This window comes from Hyperolius riggenbachi, chromosome 4, assembly GCF_040937935.1.
Source record: "Hyperolius riggenbachi isolate aHypRig1 chromosome 4, aHypRig1.pri, whole genome shotgun sequence".
Lineage (NCBI taxonomy): Eukaryota > Metazoa > Chordata > Amphibia > Anura > Hyperoliidae > Hyperolius > Hyperolius riggenbachi.
In genome coordinates, this window is record NC_090649.1 from 240,704,093 (window position 1) to 240,723,476 (window position 19,384).

Here is a 19,384-nt window from a genome sequence, read left to right on the forward strand (position 1 = left end):
TAAATGGACAATTGTGTGTAAAAAAATCAAGATTGTCATTTACAGAGGTATTTCTCCCACCCAGCATGGGTATGTGTAAAAATACACCCCAAAACACATTGTACTACTTCTCCCGAGTACGGCGATACCACATGTGTGGCACTTTTTTGCACCCTAACTGCACTAAGGGGCCCAAAGTCCAATGAGTACCTTTAGGATTTCACAGGTCATTTTTGTTTCAAGACTACTCCTCACGGTTTAGGGCCCCTAAAATGCCAGGGCAGTATAGGAACCCCACTAATGACCCCATTTTAGAAAGAAGACACCCCAAGGTATTCCGTTAGGAGTATGGTGAGTTCATAGAAGTTTTTATTTTTTTGTCACAAGTTAGCGGAAATTGATTTTAATAGTTTTTTTTCACAAAGTGTCATTTTCCGCTAACTTGTGACAAAAAATAAAATCTTCTATGAACTCACCATACTCCGTACGGAATACCTTTCGGTGTCTTCTTTCTAGAATGGGATCATTTGTGGGGTTCCTATACTGCCCTGGCATTTTAGGGGCCCTAAACCGTGAGGAGTAGTCTTGAAACCAAATGTCGCAAAATGACCTGTGAAATCCTAAAGGTACTCATTGGACTTTGGGCCCCTTAGCGTACTTAGGGTGTAAAAAAGTGCCACACATGTGGTACCGCTGTACTCAGGAGAAGTAGTATAATGCGTTTTGGGGTGTATTTTTACACATACCCATGCTAAGTGGGAGAAATATCTCTGTAAATGACAATTGTTTGATTTTTTTACACACAATTGTCCATTTACATAGAAATGTCTCCCACCCAGCATGGGTATGTGTAAAAATACACCCCAAAACACATTATACTACTTTTCCTGAGTACGGCGGTACCACATGTGTGACACTTTTTTGCAGCCTAGGTGCGCTAAGGGGCCCAACGTCCTATTCACAGGTCATTTTGAAGCATTTGTTTTCTAGACTACTCCTCGCGGTTTAGGACCCCTAAAATGCCAGGGCAGTATAGGAACCCCACAAGTGACCCCATTTTAGAAAGAAGACACCCCAAGGTATTCCGTTAGGTGTATGGCGAGTTCATAGAAGATTTTATTTTTTGTCACAAGTTAGTGAAAAATGACACTTTGTGAAAAAAAACCCAATAAAAATTAATTTCCGCTAACTTTTGACAAAAAATAAAATCTTCTATGAACTCGTCATACACCTAACATAATACCTTGGGGTGTCTTTTTTTTCTAAAATGGGGTCACTTGTGGGGTTCCTATACCGCCCTGGCATTTTACAGGCCCAAAACCGTGAGTAGTCTGGAAACCAAATGTCTCAAAATGACTGTTCAGGGGTATAAGCATCTGCAAATTTTGATGACAGGTGGTCTATGAGGGGGCGAATTTTGTGGAACCGGTCATAAGCAGGGTGGCCTTTTAGATGACAGGTTGTATTGGGCCTGATCTGATGGATAGGAGTGCTAGGGGGGTGACAGGAGGTGATTGATGGGTGTCTCAGGGGGTGGTTAGAGGGGAAAATAGATGCAATCCATGCACTGGGGAGGTGATCGGAAGGGGGTATGAGGGTTTGGCCGAGTGATCAGGAGCCCACACGGGGCAAATTGGGGCCTGATCTGATGGGTAGGTGTGCTAGGGGGTGACAGGAGGTGATTGATGGGTGTCTCAAGGTGTGATTAGAGGGGGGAATAGATGCAAGCAATGCACTGGCGAGGTGATCAGGGCTGGGGTCTGAGGGCATTCTGAGGGTGTGGGCGGGTGATTGAGTGCCCTAGGAGCAGATAGGGGTCTAATCTGATAGGTAGCAGTGACAGGGGGTGATTGATGGGTAATTAGTGGGTGTTTAGGGTAGAGAATAGATGGAAACACTGCGCCTGGGTGGTGATCTGATGTCGGATCTGCGGGCGATCTATTGGTGTGGGTGGGTGATCAGTTTGCCCGCAAGGGGCAGGTTAGGGGCTGATTGATGGGTGGCAGTGACAGCGGGTGATTGATGGGTGGCAGTGACAGGGGGTGATTGATGGGTGGCAGTGACAGGGGGTGATTGATGGGTGATTGATAGGTGATTGACAGGTAATCAGTGGGTTATTACAGGGGAGAACAGATGTGAATATTGCACTGGCGAATTGATAAGGGGGGGTCTGAGGGCAATCTGAGCGTGTAGGCGGGCGATTGGGTGCCCGCAAGGGGCAGATTAGGGTCTGATCTGATAGGTAACAGTGACAGGTGGTGATAGGGAGTGATTGATGGGTGATTGATGGGTAATTAGTGGGTGTTTAGAGGAGAGAATAGATGGAAACACTGCGCTTGGGTGGTGATCTGATGTCGGATCTGCGGGCGATCTATTGGTGTGGGTGGGTGATCAGATTGCCCGCAAGGGGCAGGTTAGGGGCTGATTGATGGGTGGCAGTGACAGGGGGTGACTGATGGGTGATAGGTGATTGGCAGGTGATTGACAGGTGATCAGTGGGTTATTACAGGGAAGAACAGATGTAATTAATGCACTGGTGAATTGATAAGGGGGGGGGGTCAGAGGGCAATCTGAGCGTGTGGGCGGGTGATTGGGTGCCCGCAAGGGGCAGATTAGGGTCTGATCTGATAGGTAAAAGTGACAGGTGGTGATAGGGGGTGATTGATGGGTGATTGATGGGTAATTAGTGGGTGTTTAGAGGAGAGAATAGATGTAAACACTGCGCTTGGGTGGTGATCTGATGTCGGATCTGCGGGCGATCTATTGGTGTGGTCTGGGGGGGGTCTGGGGAGAATCTGAGGGGTGGGGGGTGATCAGGAGGGGACAGGGAGCAGGGGGGGGGGGATAAAAAAAAAATAGCGTTGACAGATAGTGACAGGGAGTGATTGATGGGTGATTAGGGGGTTGATTGGGTGCAAACAGGGGTCTGGGGGGTGGGCAGGGGGGGGGTCTGATGGGTGCTGTGGGCGATCTGGGGCAGGGGGGGGAGAAATCAGTGTGCTTGGGTGCAGACTAGGGTGGCTGCAGCCTGCCCTGGTGGTCCCTCGGACACTGGGACCACCAGGGCAGGAGGCAGCCTGTATAATACACTTTGTAAACATTACAAAGTGTATTATACACTTTGTATGCGGCGATCGCGGGGTTAACATCCCGCCGGCGCTTCCGTATAGCCGGCGGGATGTTGCGGCGAGCGAGCGGTGACAGGCGCCGGCGGAGGATCGCGTCACGGATGACGCGATCGCTCCGCCCATGCCCTTAAATGGACCGCCGCCTCTGTGGGTGAGGCCGTCCTGAAGGGCTCCACTTCCCCGCCGCCCCTGTGTAGTGGGCGGTCGGGAAGTGGTTAAGTTACTATTATTATGGTTTCAGTGTTGTAAAGTTACCATGAAGAGACCTATAGCATGATGTGATAAACACAAGTAGCAATGCTACTTTAGGCTTGTTTGTTTTTTGTTTCATTTTTCGTTTCTTTTGTTTTCCACGGTAAGGGAAAGTAATCCATGGCTCTGAGGCCTCTATCAAATGTGAGGCTGAACTGCGCGCTTGCTGAGGAGTTCAGTCTCCCTTCTGCTGCCCGCCAGTGCAATTCAGGTGCACTTTAAAGTAAACATGATGCGTTTTTAAAATAATTTTAAAAAAAAAAACATATTTACCTAAGGAGTGGGGAAGGCTCTGGGGCCTATAGAGCCTTTTCCCTGGTCCCCTCATTCCAGCGCCTTCACCCCCGTTAGCAGTCTGCGACTGCTCTCTTCTGTTGCGGGAGGCTTTGAAAGTCTTTGGTAGCCTGGGTGCTCTCAAACACGGGTGGCTCCATAGTGCGCATGTGCAAGCTCGTACACGTGTGCATGCACAGTACGGAGCCGCCCATCTTGGGAAGCACTCAGGCTCCTGAAGACTTCAAAAGCCTCCCGTGGCAGGAGATTTGAACGGAGGAGACAGAGCTGAAACTAGGGGACAGTGAGAGGAATTGGAATGCTCAGTAGGACCCAGAGCCTTCCCCCTCCTTAGGTAAGTACCGTATTTGCTGCCATATAAGATGCACTTAGGTTTAGAGGCCATAACCCAGGGAAAAAAAATACACACACTCACTCGCTCACACACTCACGCTCTGCTCAGGCATTTTCCTATGCAGCCGCTACTCTAAGGAACTCGCTTCCACAGTGTGAGAGGCTCATTCTCTGGACAGCTTTAAGAATGGGCTAAAACCCACCTCTTTTCCCGAGCCATTGAGACTGCATAATGCAGGTCACAGTGCTTTGAGTTCCCAGGCACAAAAGCGCTATAAAAATATTGTTATGTATATATATATATATATATATATATATATATATATATATATATATATATATATATATATATATATATATATATATATATATATATATATATATATATATATATATATATATATATATATATATATATATACACACGCCCATAATTATTCATACCCCTGGCAAATATTGACTTACCGTATTTTTCGGACTATAAGACGCACTTTTTCTCCCCCAAAATTAGTCCGAATATCAATCAAGGCATCTTATCCATCCGCCCGCATTGTCGGGGCCAGTTGCTGTGCCTCTGTGTGCTGTAATTAGTGGCAGCAGCCGCTTGTATTGCTCACTATTGCTTCTGTGTCTGCCCGCTTTATGACCACCCGCATTGTGTCAGGGCCCCGTAGTGTGCCATGTGCATGCTGTAATTACCCGCATTAGCATCACTCACTGGCCTCTGTGTCCGCTGCTGACTCCTTTTGTCCGCTCGCATTGTCGGGTCCCCGTTGCTGCGCTGCGTCACTCACAATACCGAGCATGCTAGCGATGAACAACGGCTCCTCTCTTATCACTTACTCCTTCCCCCTGGAGCCGCACTTCTTGGTTGCGTCATTATGCACATGACCGGCTCTAGGAAGGAGTGAGTAAAAGAGGAGCCGCTGCTCGTCGTGGGCAAGCTCGGTATATTGAGTGACGCAGCGGGGACCCGACAATACGAGCGGACAAAAGGAGGCAGCGGCAGACACAGAGGCCAGTGAGTGATTTTAATGCGCCTAATTACTGCACGCACAGCACAACTAGTGAGCACATTGGGGGACAGGAAAAGGACACTGGGGGACAGTAAGAAGACTGGGGGAACAGCATGAGAACACTGGGAAGACAGGAGGAGGACACCAGGGGACAGGAGCAGGATACCGACGGCAACAGGAGGAAGACACAAGTAGGACACAGAGGGGGACAGCATTAGGACGCTGGTGTACAGTATGATGACATTGGGGGGACAGGAGGAAAACACAAGGACACTGAGGGGGTCAGCATTAGGACACTGGTGGACAGGAGGAAACTGGGAAGACGGGGGAAGACAGGAGGAAGAAACTGGGGGGACAGGAGGAAGACATTGGGGGGGACAGCAGGAGGACACAAGAGGAACTGGAGCAGGACACCAAAGGGAACACAAGCAGGACAGCATTATGACACTGGGGGGGACAGGAGGAAGACACAAGGAGGACACTGAGGGGGGACAGGAGGAGGACAATAATTGGGGGAGAACATCTACAAGACGCTCCTCGACCATGGATGCACCAGGTTTAGTATATATTTAGTATGTATATTTTTTCCCTGGTTTTTACCCTCTGAACCTAGGTGCATCTTATAGTCCGGAGCGCCTTATAATCCTAAAAATACGGTAGTTACTTTTATTCAACCAGCAAGTAATTTTTTGACGGGAAATGACATGGGTGTCTTCCAAAAGATAATAGGATGCTGTACATGGGGCATTATTGTTGAAAAAGACATTTCTCAGCTTTTATTAACATTTGAGCAAAAAGTCACCCTTAAGGATCAGAGACCACTGGTACAAGAAACCGCCGGATACCGATGAATCACCGCACATACCCGCTGCAACCGCCACCCGTGCCACATGCTGGAACCTCAGGCTACCCACTCTGTAGTCTCTTATGATGGCAGAGCTCTGAGAGCCGGTCAGGAGCCGCTTTTATTGGCCTCTGGCCATGTGATCAATGTAAGCCAATGGGAGTTGTTTTCATTGATCGACAGGGTCAGGTGCCAATGAAATCTGCTCCTGACCTGCTCCCAGGGGGTCTGCTGTCAGAGAGACTGCAGGACGAGTGAGCTACCATGATAAAACACGAGTGGACCCACTTCTACCAACCACACACATGCCAGAGGGAGTCAGGAATCCAGAGAACTCGTATAACTGCAAAAGGAAAGAGGATTCTGCTACACTGGTGGCTGGGTGAAAAAAAGTCTCCGTTTATTGTCACATCAGTGGATACACAACGTTAAAAAGCTCACGCGTATCGGAGCTCATGGCTCCTTAATCATAGCTTGAGCTCCGATACGCGTGAGCGTTTTAACGTTGTGTATCCACTGATGTGACAATAAGTGGAGACTTTTTTCACCCAGCCACCGGTGTAGCGGAATCCTCTTTCCTTTTGAGCTACCGTGAGCAGAGAGCGATGAGATCTTCGGAAGCGGCAAGAACATGCGGCGGTAAAGTGAAATCTATGCTCTGGCAGGTATTAGGGGATCAAAACAGGGCGTAGATTTCAATCACTGCCGTCCGTAAGCGGTTGAAGGTAGTAAGGATTTTTAAAACAAAACAATTGAAGAGATAGCACACACTTGGTTCCATCTGAAACTAGTCCTGTACTTCCTGACAAAATCCAGTCCAGCAGTTTGCTATACCCTTTGTGTGCTGTCTCTTCAATTGTTGTATCCCTGCAGAGACCTGTGCATTTGGGGGTACATAATGGGTACACACCATAGCTTCCACACACTGAATGACTTCTCCCAGGAGTGCTTGGAAATCTACTACAGTAGCCACAGCATCCATTCATGAAACTGTATTCATCAGTCTTTGGTTGTGTTTTAATGGCTGAAACTACCCGCTTGCATGGGACGCCGCGCCGCCCCGCTCTCCACCCAGGCATCACGCTGAGACCCTGGCCATCGGTCTCTCCCAGCTGCACCGCTTGCCATCTTGCACAGGCAGCAGGAGACCTCTGGGGTACTTCCAGCACTTGCAGGAGACACTCAGGACATGCATTGTGGCCTCTGAGGATAGACCTGGTCCAGCACCTTTTTCCCAGAAGCATGGTGAGATGAACTATATCTGCTGAAAACATCCTATGAAGGAATGATGTGATGGCAACTAGGAATCCATGCAGCTGCTGTTGGTAGATGTGGGTGAGATCAAGTTGATTCTAAGGTTGTGATGCATTTATGATATGTAAGTCATCCCATACGACATACACCACTATTCACCTTTGAAACCGTTGCTTTGGCATGAACTGCTGGATTGTTTTCCTTATTTTTCTGCTATGCTCTGTGCTACATTGTGCTCTCAATGGTGAACTGCTTGCTGCATGGCAATTGCAACATTAATATCCAAGCTTCTGCCTATTCTGCTGGAGTGCATAGCCACTTATGTCATTTAGTCTTAGATGCCGGCGTGTGCATGCTGAGGTGAATGATGGTTGAGGTGGTTATAGCGTGACGGGGTGGCCATCCCATGTGTTTTTAAATATATTATTATACATAGAAATATGTTTTGGAATAATACAATTTGATACGATTTTCATAATTGATAGTAATTTCTTGTGATTGTTTGGGAGTGTACACCCTACCTGAAAGAAAAACATTTTCTGCCACTGCCACATTTTTTGAATAGCGTGCTTGGAAATCTACTACAGTAGCCACAGCATCCATTCATGAAACTGTATTCATCAGTCTTTGGTTCTGTTTTAATGGCTGAATTGTAAAAATGTGTGAAATGTTTTTTGTTCCAGCAACCAGATACTCTAGTGATCAATGAAGTAGAAAATGAGATTGGTCGCTATGGGCATTACAGCTCTAGTTCATTAAGAACCTTTAACTAGAGACCTACTATAAGTGAATAGTAGGATATACTGTACCAAAGAACTAAAGTTGCTCCAGCAAGCATAGATTCTTTTTGATATGACATTGGGAAAGGTTTTATTCATGCCAATCTGACAGGTGATGCAGAAACTCCAACAAGTGCTGAATCATGACCTAGCCACTGACGTTTCTCAGCTGAAACAAGGTCTGTAGTGTGCTATTGCAGTGTTTTGGGTTTAGCCTTCAGGTGACAGGCCAGCTGTAAGTGTTTGATGACCTAACGTCTGCAAACTTAAAGTATACTTAACTGTATCTGCGTGGTCTTCCTCCGGGCACTCCGGTTTCCTCCCACATCTCAAAAACCTATTTAAAAGTTCATTGGTTTCCCTCTAAAATTTGCCCTAGACTACGATGGACATATGACTTTGATAGGAATTAGATTGTGATCCCCTCTAAAGGAACAGCTAGTGAAATGACGACATAATCTGTACAGCCCTTCAGAAGATGTTGTTGCTATATAAATACAAATTCGTAATAATGCCTAACAATAAACAATGTTTAGGTTTACCTGAAGCAGAGATTGGGCGGTTGGTTCTCCTTGCAACTACTAATAGTACTGCTCCCAGCATGCCACATGCCCAGCATGCCACATGTCTACAGCAAAGTCATGTGATCCTGTTTCCACTTGGAGACATTTATTTTTTTTTCCACCACCAAAGAGGAAAAGATGGTATTAGTATATAAAAAGCTATCTTTTTGCAGACTGTTGTCTGCTAATGTATGTATAGCTGCACCCATAGCTTTTTATTGATAGTTTATTTGTTGGTGACAGGTGATTTCACGCAAAATGATCCTTGGCAATGATTCTAGCAAGCAGAGAAATTACATAATTAGTGTTATGGTATTTTTAACCTACATAGACCTCTGAATAACACACAATTATTTGAAAATGTTTTCTGTACCTCTAGTCATTCTATCAAGTGACGATGAAGACAATGCTAGCACTGGAAGTACGAGTAGAATAGAAAGCATCTCTCCTCGGCCTGCTGATTCTGCTTGCTCTTCTCCTGTTCCGTCGTCTGGAAAAGTAGAAGCTGCTCTCAGAGAAAATAGTTTTACGGATACCAAGTTTAGTAATACAGCTGACACTGACATTGTAATCCCCAGAAAAGCACGGATGAAGGATCAGGTAATATCTTTGGTTACATATTTTATTTGTGTTTTTTTCTTTGTTTTTCTACTAAGTGTACCTTAGCTGATGTGACGTGATGATATAAATATGGGTACATGTAGTACCTATCCTACTTAAAGCTTGCTTTTACATTGCAAGAACTTAAAAAGTGTTAACTATGCAAATAAAGCAGTCAAATGCAATGCTGCTATCCTGAAAAGTTAACAAAAGCCAAAATACTTTTGCCTGTCTCCACAAAGACTCATGATAAGGGCAGAGTGCTGAAAACTTTAAATGGTAATTCTATCTTTCTCCTGGGACCCAGATTCTACCTCAAACTGTCATGGCTGCTATTTACACTTCACATTACAATTACAACTCTTAAGCTGAAAATAACAGTGGGAGACTGCAGGAAATGGGATTTATGTGGGAACACACTGTTGTTCATAGATTGTCATGAATATAGAAAGTTCTTACATGATCGTTTATAAAGATAGTGTCATCATCAGACAGCCTTCCTTCTTTCATAGTTTATAAGACAGATTTGCCTTGTTTGTGTCAGTCGGCTAGGGCAGTGATGTGCAAACTTGGCTCTCCAGCTGTTAAGTAACTACAAGTCCCACATTGCATTGCAGGAGTCTGACAGCTACAATCATGATTCATAAAGGCAAATGCATTGTGGGACTTGTAGTTCCTTAACAGCTGGAGAGCCAAGTTTGCAGATCACTGGGCTGGGGATCAGAACTGTTCTTATCTTCTGGAGGACACTGCAGATTTCCCCTCAGAGAACTGAATCTTTTAAGAAGCTTAAAGACCTCATTGTTAATTTTTCTGGTCCCGCAAAATACGAATTGCGTCCCTTCCTTCTCTGGCCTGAAGGTTGAAGTAGGCCAAAAATGAAAGCATCAAGATCCCTTAAAAATGTTAATTCTCATTCAGTAACAGAAGTTTCTACTTAGCAGCCAAAAATGTTGGTTGCATCAGTAGTCCAGATTTGCATGGAGTTATTCTATTTTTTGTCAAAGATTTATCATTTAGATAAATGATTATCAATTAGATTGTCACAATAAGAAGCATAGTTAATGCTCATTACCAAGCAGCACCTAGTTTATAAATGGCTGCAGAAAAAGCCTCTCGGCAGACTTGAAGGCACAGCATGTGCACTTGCATTTGCAGTACCAGAAATAGCAAGGGACGAAACCAACTACACTATCTCCTCCTCTCACTAAGAGACTGTTTACATAAAAATGCTTATGTGTTACCCACAGGAAAGGGGAGCGGAAAAGGCAGAGCCCCAAGCAAGCTCACTGCCAAAAAACGCCACCTGCAATTGAGGGGAGCAGTACAGACCACCCCCCCCCCCCCCGACCCTCCCCACTTGGGTGTTGTGATGTTGTATAGGGTATAGCAGCCATTTTGTTTATCTTGTGGGAGCCTCCATTTTTTGTAGTTCATTTGGAAAGAGGGCAGACTCTTCTCCAATGCGAAGGGGTAAGCGTTTGCACACCCTCTGAAGTCTACATATAATGACTTGTAAATATCCCACACAGCCAGCAGCTGACATTCAGGAGCACACTTGTCTGAAAAGACCTGGCCTGTAGGCATTGTTAAACTAAGGTCAATGCAAATACCTTATTGTCACATGTAAAAACCTTGACTGTTTTGGGTGTCTCACAGACTATAGAAAGAGGATGTCGGGAATCTCTTCCAGGTTTGCATAATCTACCTTGTAAAGTTAGATCTATTGGTAGATGGGGGGAAATGCGGAATATCAATTTAAAACCATTTTCCTCAAGGGGTATGTCCAAGCATAAAAGCCCTGTGCTGAGACACAAAGTGTCTTTTCCTGAAGGTAGCCTGTGAGCTACAGAAGTCCACTGATCGAATCAGAACCTGTGTCCTTCCACACCAAAGTTGGACCTTTACGCTGGTAAAGTTCAATTTCTGTTTTTATTTCCTTTTTATTTTTGATAAGCATATTGCCTGGTCGGGTGTCTTTGTACTTTTTACTTTTGTTTTTGTAAATATCGTTCTATATCTTTCCTTCTGCACTGTTCTATTTTTTGGGAATATTACATCTTTATTTAATAAGCTAGTCATTTGAGTACTAAGCAGAGCTTTACATCTCCTAGAGAGAGGCTGCAGGGTAATTGTGTTACAAGTTCAGTGCCTGATTGTATGCTCGGATTGTTCATTGCTACCGTGTGAGGTTGCGTTATGTTTGTGGCATTCTCGTACTCTGGTCTAAAGCCTGGTGCTAACCTAAAGTACGTAAAACGCCAGTCTGAATGCAAGCAGCTCGACAGCAGTGTATGAGATACTGAGTGTCTAGCAGTATAATTCCGGGCGACTGCTAGTGATGGCAGAGTGTAGTTGAGGGGCGACAGCCTTGTGTTAGCTTGAATAAGGCGGCTCCCCCTCTCGATTTGGGTTGAAAGCCCCGTCAGAAACTCTGCAGGCTTGCCGTGACTGAGGCCGGTTCCTGACAGGCCCTACATTGCCAGGAAGGAGAAGCAGCACAGGCTGCGCCCTAAGCACTTGGGAGTGCCATCTGCAATTGTACCCCAGGAGTAGTTTTAAAAAAAAAATTTTTTTACAGAATTGGGGAGAGACAAATTGGATCAAACTTTTTTTAATAGGAGTAGAAATGGCATTTGAACATAGATCTTCAGTGAGCAACCATCTTAAATCCCTTTTATATTATAAACTCAGAAATAAGTTGTCCCAAGTTGGCTTTGTATGATAGTGGGAAGTGTAGCCATATGGTTTAGAAAACACTTAAATGTTTTGTGTTCTTATGCAAGCGGAATGTAGCAGGGATTCCCAGAAGAAGAACTTTGAAATTCTGGTTACAGATGTCTGCAGGCCCTTCATAAGATTCACTTACCCATAACTATAAACTGCACCCATGTATAGGTATTGAGTGCAAGCAAAATTGTGACTTCATTTTTCAGATTTTCCTATAAAAAAAACAAAACTAAAATATAGAAAGTGTAGAGTTCAACTTCATGACCAGAGGTGATGTTTTCTACTCATAGCAGGGTGTATATTACTGTACTGATGAAATTCTACTTTTCATGCATTTTCTTTTTTAACCTCCTTAGCGGTAACCCCGTGCTGGACACGGGGTAAGCCGCCGGAGGGTGCCGCTCAGGCCCTGCTGGGCCGATTTTCATAATTTTTTTTTTGCTGGACGCAGCTAGCACTTTGCTAGCTGCGCCAGCACTCTGATCGCCGCCGGCCCCCGCCCGATCGCCGCTATTTGCTGCGGCGCGCGCCCCCCCCCCCAGACCCCAGCGCTGCCTGGCCAATCAGTGCCAGGCAGCGCCGAGGGGTGGCCCGGGACTCCCAATGTCGTCCCGACGTCAGTGACGTCATCCCGCCCCGTCGCCATGGCGACGGGGTAAGCCCTCCAGGAAATCCCGTTCTATGAACGGGATTTCCTGATCGGAGATCGCCGAAGGCGATCGAAGCGGGCGGGGGGATGCCGCTCAGCAGCGGCTATCATGTAGCGAGCCCTCGGCTCGCTACATGATTAAAAAAAAAAAAATTTTTAAAAAAACTGCTGCGCTCCCTCCTGGCGGTATTTTTCATACCGCCAAGGAGGTTAATAAGCGTTCTGAAAGTGATTTGTAGCTACTATTTCAGAGCCTAGCCCAAAATAACACATAGCCTTGCAATGTTGTGAATGTAATTGTTGCTCCTTTTCTTTTCTCAGTTTGGCAATTCTGTTCCCAGTACTCCAGTTAAACGCCGTAAAGTTGCACAATCAGATGTCCCTAGTGAATCTCCACCAGCATCTTATTCAGAATGTGAAAGTCTTATTTCGTCTTGTCGGAATATACGTGTAGGAACTTGCTGTAGAGCTATAGTAGCACCTGTTGTGGTGAGTATAAATCATTTTTTTCCCAGATGTGTTCATATGGGTTAGGTCCACAGATGATAGCTGGCAATGATAGGGTCAGTTTATCACATCGGGTGGGCATTTCATGGTCAGTGTAGTTCTTGCACAGTGAAAGTACCTTTTCATTTTAGAATACTAGCTGATGACCCGGCGTTGCCCAGTTTATGTATTTGGTGGTTATCTCCGCCTACTTTTTTTACCTTGACAGTCATTAAGCCAAGTTTGTAAATTTTGGGGTCTTTATAGAAAATGCATCAAACTGTTTACAGAAGAGGATATTTTCAAAATCTTTATCTCTCTGAAGAACTTCATATTGATATTCTGTAACTTTGCGTTTGCTTATTTTCTAATTGGTAACACAGTTTTTTCCTTGGCGCAATGGAAATAACAGCAGCCAGGGATACAGAGCCAGTTCCAAGGCTCAAACAGGGCATGTCAATACAAAGATTGATCGATCCCGGCCTTAACCCTCTGGGCGATACAATTATATCGGCCAGGAGGTGGCGCAGCACTATTTTTTTTATTTTTTTTTATTTTTTAAATCATGTAGCGAGCCCAGGGCTCGCTACATGATAGCCGCAGCGCAGCGGCATCCCCCCACCCACTCTGATCGCCTTCGGCGATCAGAGTAAACAGGAAATCCCGTTCAGAACGGGATTTCCTGCTGGGCTTCCCCGGTCGCCATGGCGACGGGGCGGGATGACGTCACGGACGTCACCGACGCCATGGACGTCGTGACGTCAGAGGGAGTTCCGATCCACCCCTCAGCGCTGCCTGGCACTGATTGGCCAGGCTGCGCAAGGGGGAGGGGGGGGGGGGCTGCACGGCGGATCGGCAGCGAGCGGAAGTTACATGCAGCTAGCAAAGTGCTAGCTGCGTGTAACAAAAAAAAAATTATGCAAATCAGCCCACCAGGGCCTGAGAACTCCTCCTGCGCGACATACCCCGAGCTCAGCTCGGGATTATCGCTCAGGAGGTTAAAGGACTTAAGAGGCCAATATGGTAAAAAAAAGTTAAATACCTCTTCAGTTTTATGATCGTTAGGGGACTCCATACGCATTCCCCCTTCCATTCCGCCGCGCTTGTAAATCAATTCCTAGACTCGTGGGTGTCCCGACCCGATCCCTCGGGTCGTCCTCAGCTGCCCCAACGAAGATGGACGCCAGGTAGGGCCACGGCTGCGCAGTTCTCACAGCCGCAAGTGCGGCTGCGCAGCTCTAAGTCCTCCTCCAGCTCCGACCTCATTACGGCAGTCTCGCGTGCTTTATGTACGCGAGACTGACGGTAATGAGGTTGGAGCTGGAGGTGGACTTAGAGCTGTGCAGCCACACTTGCGGCTGTGAGAACTGCGCGGCCGGACCTGGCAGCCATCTTCAGTGGGGCAGCTGAGGACGACCCGAGGGATGAGGACGACCCGAGGAATCGGGTCGGGACCCCCACGGGTCTGGGAATTGATTTACAAGCGCGGCAGAATGGAAGGGGGGATGCGGATGGAGTCCCCTAACGATCATAAAACTGAATAGGTATTTAACATTTTTACTATATTGGCCTCGTAAGTCCTTTAAGTCCGCAAGCAGACCCGTCTCTCTTACCACCCTCAGGCAAACGGGGCAAATGGGCAAGCGGGTCAGTCCAATCAGTGTACAGCAGTACACTGCACAGTAGCAAGCCACTGCTCTGCTCACAGTGGCAGCGGGTCAGTGGCTCTCGTAGATCCAAGCAGTTCACTCTATACTTCCGCCTATGTCATCAGCTGGGCGGGCCAGCCACGCATACTGCGTGCAGAGGGAGATGAGCGAGAAATCTACTGCAGACTATGCCTGCAGTTGAACACACACACTACGTACTGCACTTACTTATATAAGTTTGGTTTTTTGCACATCAAAAAACAATCCTGTTCCAGGGTTTCGGCAAAGCTTTCATCAGAGGAACCTTGTGTTGACGTATTTTCTAATTGTTTACTGTCATAAGGCACAGCATGACTATGGTACCCAGGAACATTTTGTGCAAACATTTGCCAGTAATATAATTGACTTTTTAGGACAGTTCCAGCAAATAAAACAAATGTACGCAATGGGTAATTCATCAATAAACTATACAGTATAATCCCTTTATAGTACTGGCCTACTAGTTTACTATATTAGAAGTTTACCATCAGGATTGGTCATACATTGTATAATCATAACCGTGCATGGTTGGGACCTGTGGACTGAGTTTACTATATCAGAATTTACTATAACAAGATTTTACTGTATCAAGTTTAGAAAGATGCATGAATTTTATGTAAAGTCACATGAACAACGTATAACTATACCGTGTGGCCATATGTGAGTTGTTAACGCTTCTTCAGTGCCCCATAAGCTTATTGGCCTATCTGCTTTGCCAACCACCTATCCATTAGGAAGGAAGAAAGTATTGGGGGGGGGGGGGGGGGGGGGTTGAGAATCAAAATTCCAGACAAAAGTACCATCACAATTTACCTCAATTCTGATGGCCTCACTCACATGATGTACAAATTGACAAGGTAATAAATCAAATAAATGTGAGTAAGTCAGAGTGGTGTCACAAACTGGTCAGAAATGCAAAACTGACTCTAAGTATCAAGTGATCAGGCTTAAAGGGGAACTGAAGTGAGAGGTATACGGAGGCTGCCATATTTATTTCCTTTTAATCAATACCAGTTGCCTGGCAGCCCTGCTGTTCTATTTCTCTGCAGTAGTATCTGAATAACACCAGAAACAAGCATGCAGCTAGTCATGTCAGATCTGACATTAATGTCAGAAACACCTGATCTGCTGCATGCTTGTTCAGGGGCTATGGCTAATAAGTATTAGAGGCAGAGGATCAGCATGGCTGCCAGGCAACTAGTATTGCTTAAAAGGAAATAAACATGACAGCCTCCATATACCTCTCTCTTCAGTTCCCCTTTAAGTTCAGGCATAAAAGTAGTTTAGGATTGAAGTTATAGGTCAAGGTTGGCAGCACACTGGACATCATCATTAACCAATCAAGATAGGCTTGAGCCTGGGAACAGGAGCCTGGAGCTGTGTTGCTTGGGCAACTGGTTGGTAATTGCCATAATTTTTTAAAATAAATAAACCCCTGTGAGTAGTTTCCAAGCTTGCCAACAGTCACCTAGTCTAGTCACCTGGGGTTTCTCTTTGTTTCATTTTCACATTTCAATAGCCAAATTCAAAAGCCGCAATTGTATCTGGTGAAAATTAATTCAGCAATGCAGAGATAATTTTATCTTTTACTCAAAATAAGATTCAGTGACTCATTGAGGCTCTAACCTTTCTTCTCATTGTCGGGAAAAAAAATTGTCTGAGCTGGACTTTGAACATGATTTGCCTAGCAGTCATTGCAAAATGCTAATAATGATGTTGCAGTGTTTTGTGGTTTATTTTAAGTATGTTTTTATTCTCTTCTACAGTTCTGTTCAGACATCATAAAGATAGAGGTGGAAGGTGAGGACAAATTTGTGTTTCTTGCGTAAGGATTTTGTGAAAGATGGTTAAATCCTTTTCTACACGCAAAGTTATGCATCCAGGGATGTGGAGGTTGCCATATTTATTCCCTTGCAATACCAGTTACCTGGGCATCCTGCTGATCCTCTGCCTCTAATACTTTTTAGCAACAGACCCTGAACAAGCACGCAGCAGACCAGGTGTTTGTCATTCTTGTCAGATCCGACAAGGTTAGCTGTTTGCACCTTTCTGGTGTGATTAGGACACTACTGCAACCAAATAGATCAGCCGGGCTGCCAGACAACTAGTATTGCTTAAAAAGAAATAAATATGGCAGCCTCCACATTCTTCTCACTTCATTTGTCCTTTAAATGTTACCCTGCTTTTCTTTATAATGCCAGTATATTAAAGGGAAGGTCCGAGGTGGTTAAAAAGCAAAAATATACTTACCGGGGGCTTCCTTCAGCCCCTTGCAGCCGTCCTGTGCCCTCGCCACAGCTCCACTCCACGCCGGTGGCCCAGGTTCCCCTCCGGTACAAAATGTCTCTTGCACGTCAGCGTGCGGCACACAGAGTTGCGCTGATGTCACCCGAACTGTACTGCGCAGGCGTACTGCAGTAGTTCTGCGCCTGCACAGTATAGTCCGGATGACTTTAGTGTGACTCCGTGGGTCGCACGGTGAAACGCAAGTAGATGCCGACCTGGCGAGGTCGGCATCTGCGCCGGAGGGGACCGGGAGCCACCAGAGCTGCGGTGAGGTCACAGGACGGCTGCCAGGGGCTGGAGGAATTTTGCTTTTTAATCATCTCGGACCTGTCCTTTAAATACATGGAGGGCAGTCTGATTCTTTTCCAAACTACATAATACTTTACGGTATCTGACAGCTTTGGATGAGCTTTCTTTGCATTTTTTATGCAATAACTAATAATAATCAATAGACTACTGTCTTCCCAGTTGTACAATGTTTACTTCAGGCGGGGATTTAATCTAAGAGGAATCTTACAAGAAACACAGGACTTGCTGTGTCTTTTAGAACTAGATTTTCAAAATCCAGAGATGTGCCATTTAGCTGCACATAGCCCCTTTTTATTTTTCATCCCTGTTCTGCCCAGTCTAGTTTTGTGCTTAGTTAACCCCTTCAATACCAGCACACTCTGGCCACATTATGGACCAGAGACTGCTGGTACCAGAAACTGCACTGAATCATTGCTACCACCGTTCATGCTACACACCTTTTGCCTCAGGCCACCCACTCTGCCCTTTCTATGACGGCAGAGCTCTGTAAGCTAGTCAGGAGTCCATTTCATTGGCATTGGCTCACATTGATGACAGGGTCAGGAGCCAATGAAATCAGATGACCGGCTCACGGAGCTCTGCTGTCATACTGACAGCAGGGTGAGTGAGCGGTGGCAGGGAGAGAGGGCAGCAGTGAGTGAAATCTACGCCCTGACAGGAATAACAGCATCCAAACAGGGTGTAGATTTTAATCACTGTCGTCCAAAAGCACCTAGAGATTTCTTTGCAGAGGCTGCAAATGGCTTTTTGTTGGCTAGTAAAGGTGCGTACACACGCACTACTGTAAGGAACGGCGGGTCCTAAGACGTCAATCCAACAGTTGGAATGACTTCTTATCAGTCTTATTAGATTTTTGGACAATAGCAAAAGTTTTTTTCCTGTTGTTTCAACTAGTTCCACAATAAAAGTTGTTTGACAATTGCGCTGCATAAAAGACCGCTGTTGAGCGTGTGTATGGGGCTTTTGTTGTTTCACCTTGTTTCACAACAAAAGTTGTGAAAGCATAAAAGACCGCTGTTGAGTGTAGGAATGAAGCCCGGTATTCTGGGTTATGTGCTTATCACTTCAGAGATAAAACTGGGGATGATACATAATGTAATGCCTGGTATACACCATGCAATTTTCCCTCAGATCAGTTACTGATCAAGAAAAGGATCTATTTTGTGCAGTACTGATCTCAAAATCAATCCCTTTCTTGATCGGAAGCAGATCAGACATGCTGGGATTTGATTGACCTGAAATTGTATGGTGCATACCCAGCGTAAAGCTACACACAATGCAATTTCCCATCAGATAGATGAGTCGAATTGATGATTTTTGACAGGTCAGATCTGATTTCCTATTGTTTTTCTGATCGATTTGCATAGTAATCAGAAAATCAATCAGAAAAACGTTCAGAAATCCGGTCGGATCTGTTGGAAATTATCTATCGACCCATCTATCTGATGGGAAATTGCTTGGTGTGTACCAGGCTTAAGGCTAGGAACCCACTAGGGTTATTTTGGCACCTTCTGGGATCGCCAGCGATTTACAAAATTACTTTGCGAATGTAGGTGAGTGGGGGGTGAACCCATTAGTATGATTGTGATTAGGGGTAATCGCAAGATCTGTAGCATTTTGAGCGATCAATGCAAAGTATATAAGTGCTGCAGAAATCGCTTATCGAAGCAATTTTTTGGCGCTTTGGGGAGCTGAGCGATTAAGCTTTTAAAAAAAAGGGGTCTCTGTATTTCCTTTTCCATCTGTAGCTCCACCCTTAAAGGAAGAGTTAACAAGCGCTTCTCTGATTAGTCATAGAGAAGCACGTATGACCTCATTTTTTAGGGGCATGATGCAGATGGAAGCCGGACGCCTGGTAAGTATAATAAAGTTTTATGCAAAAAAATTACATGAATCTCTAATCAGAAGCACTGTACAGCGCTTCCAAGCATCAGGTAAACGCGAGCACAATCGTCCTAGGAAACGCTGAACACAGCGATGCAGCAATTTAAATTTTTGATTCCTAGTGGGTTCCTATCCGAAGAGTCCTTCGTGCCTCAACCTAGAAGAAAAGAAATGTACGGTTTTCCACTTTTTATCCACTTTGAAAATGGAGAATTGACTGAACTAATTTATCTCCATTTTTTGGCAACATTTTCTGTTTCCAACTTTATAAATATGGTGATAATCACAAAATAGCTATAAATTATGTAGT

At 45.4% G+C, this 19,384-nt stretch overlaps 1 protein-coding gene across 3 annotated transcripts in view; it reads left to right on the plus strand.

Annotated features, from left to right (window-relative positions):
* SENP6 (SUMO specific peptidase 6) overlaps positions 1-19,384 on the plus strand; it is a 154,814-nt gene that overhangs the window by 75,632 nt on the left and 59,798 nt on the right. For all 3 annotated transcript variants that reach the window (XM_068281508.1, XM_068281509.1, XM_068281510.1), the window contains 3 exons: positions 8,822-9,042; positions 12,743-12,910; positions 16,362-16,395. In XM_068281508.1, the coding sequence (XP_068137609.1) occupies positions 8,822-9,042; positions 12,743-12,910; positions 16,362-16,395 (423 nt within the window). The remainder of the gene's footprint in view (positions 1-8,821; positions 9,043-12,742; positions 12,911-16,361; positions 16,396-19,384) is intronic.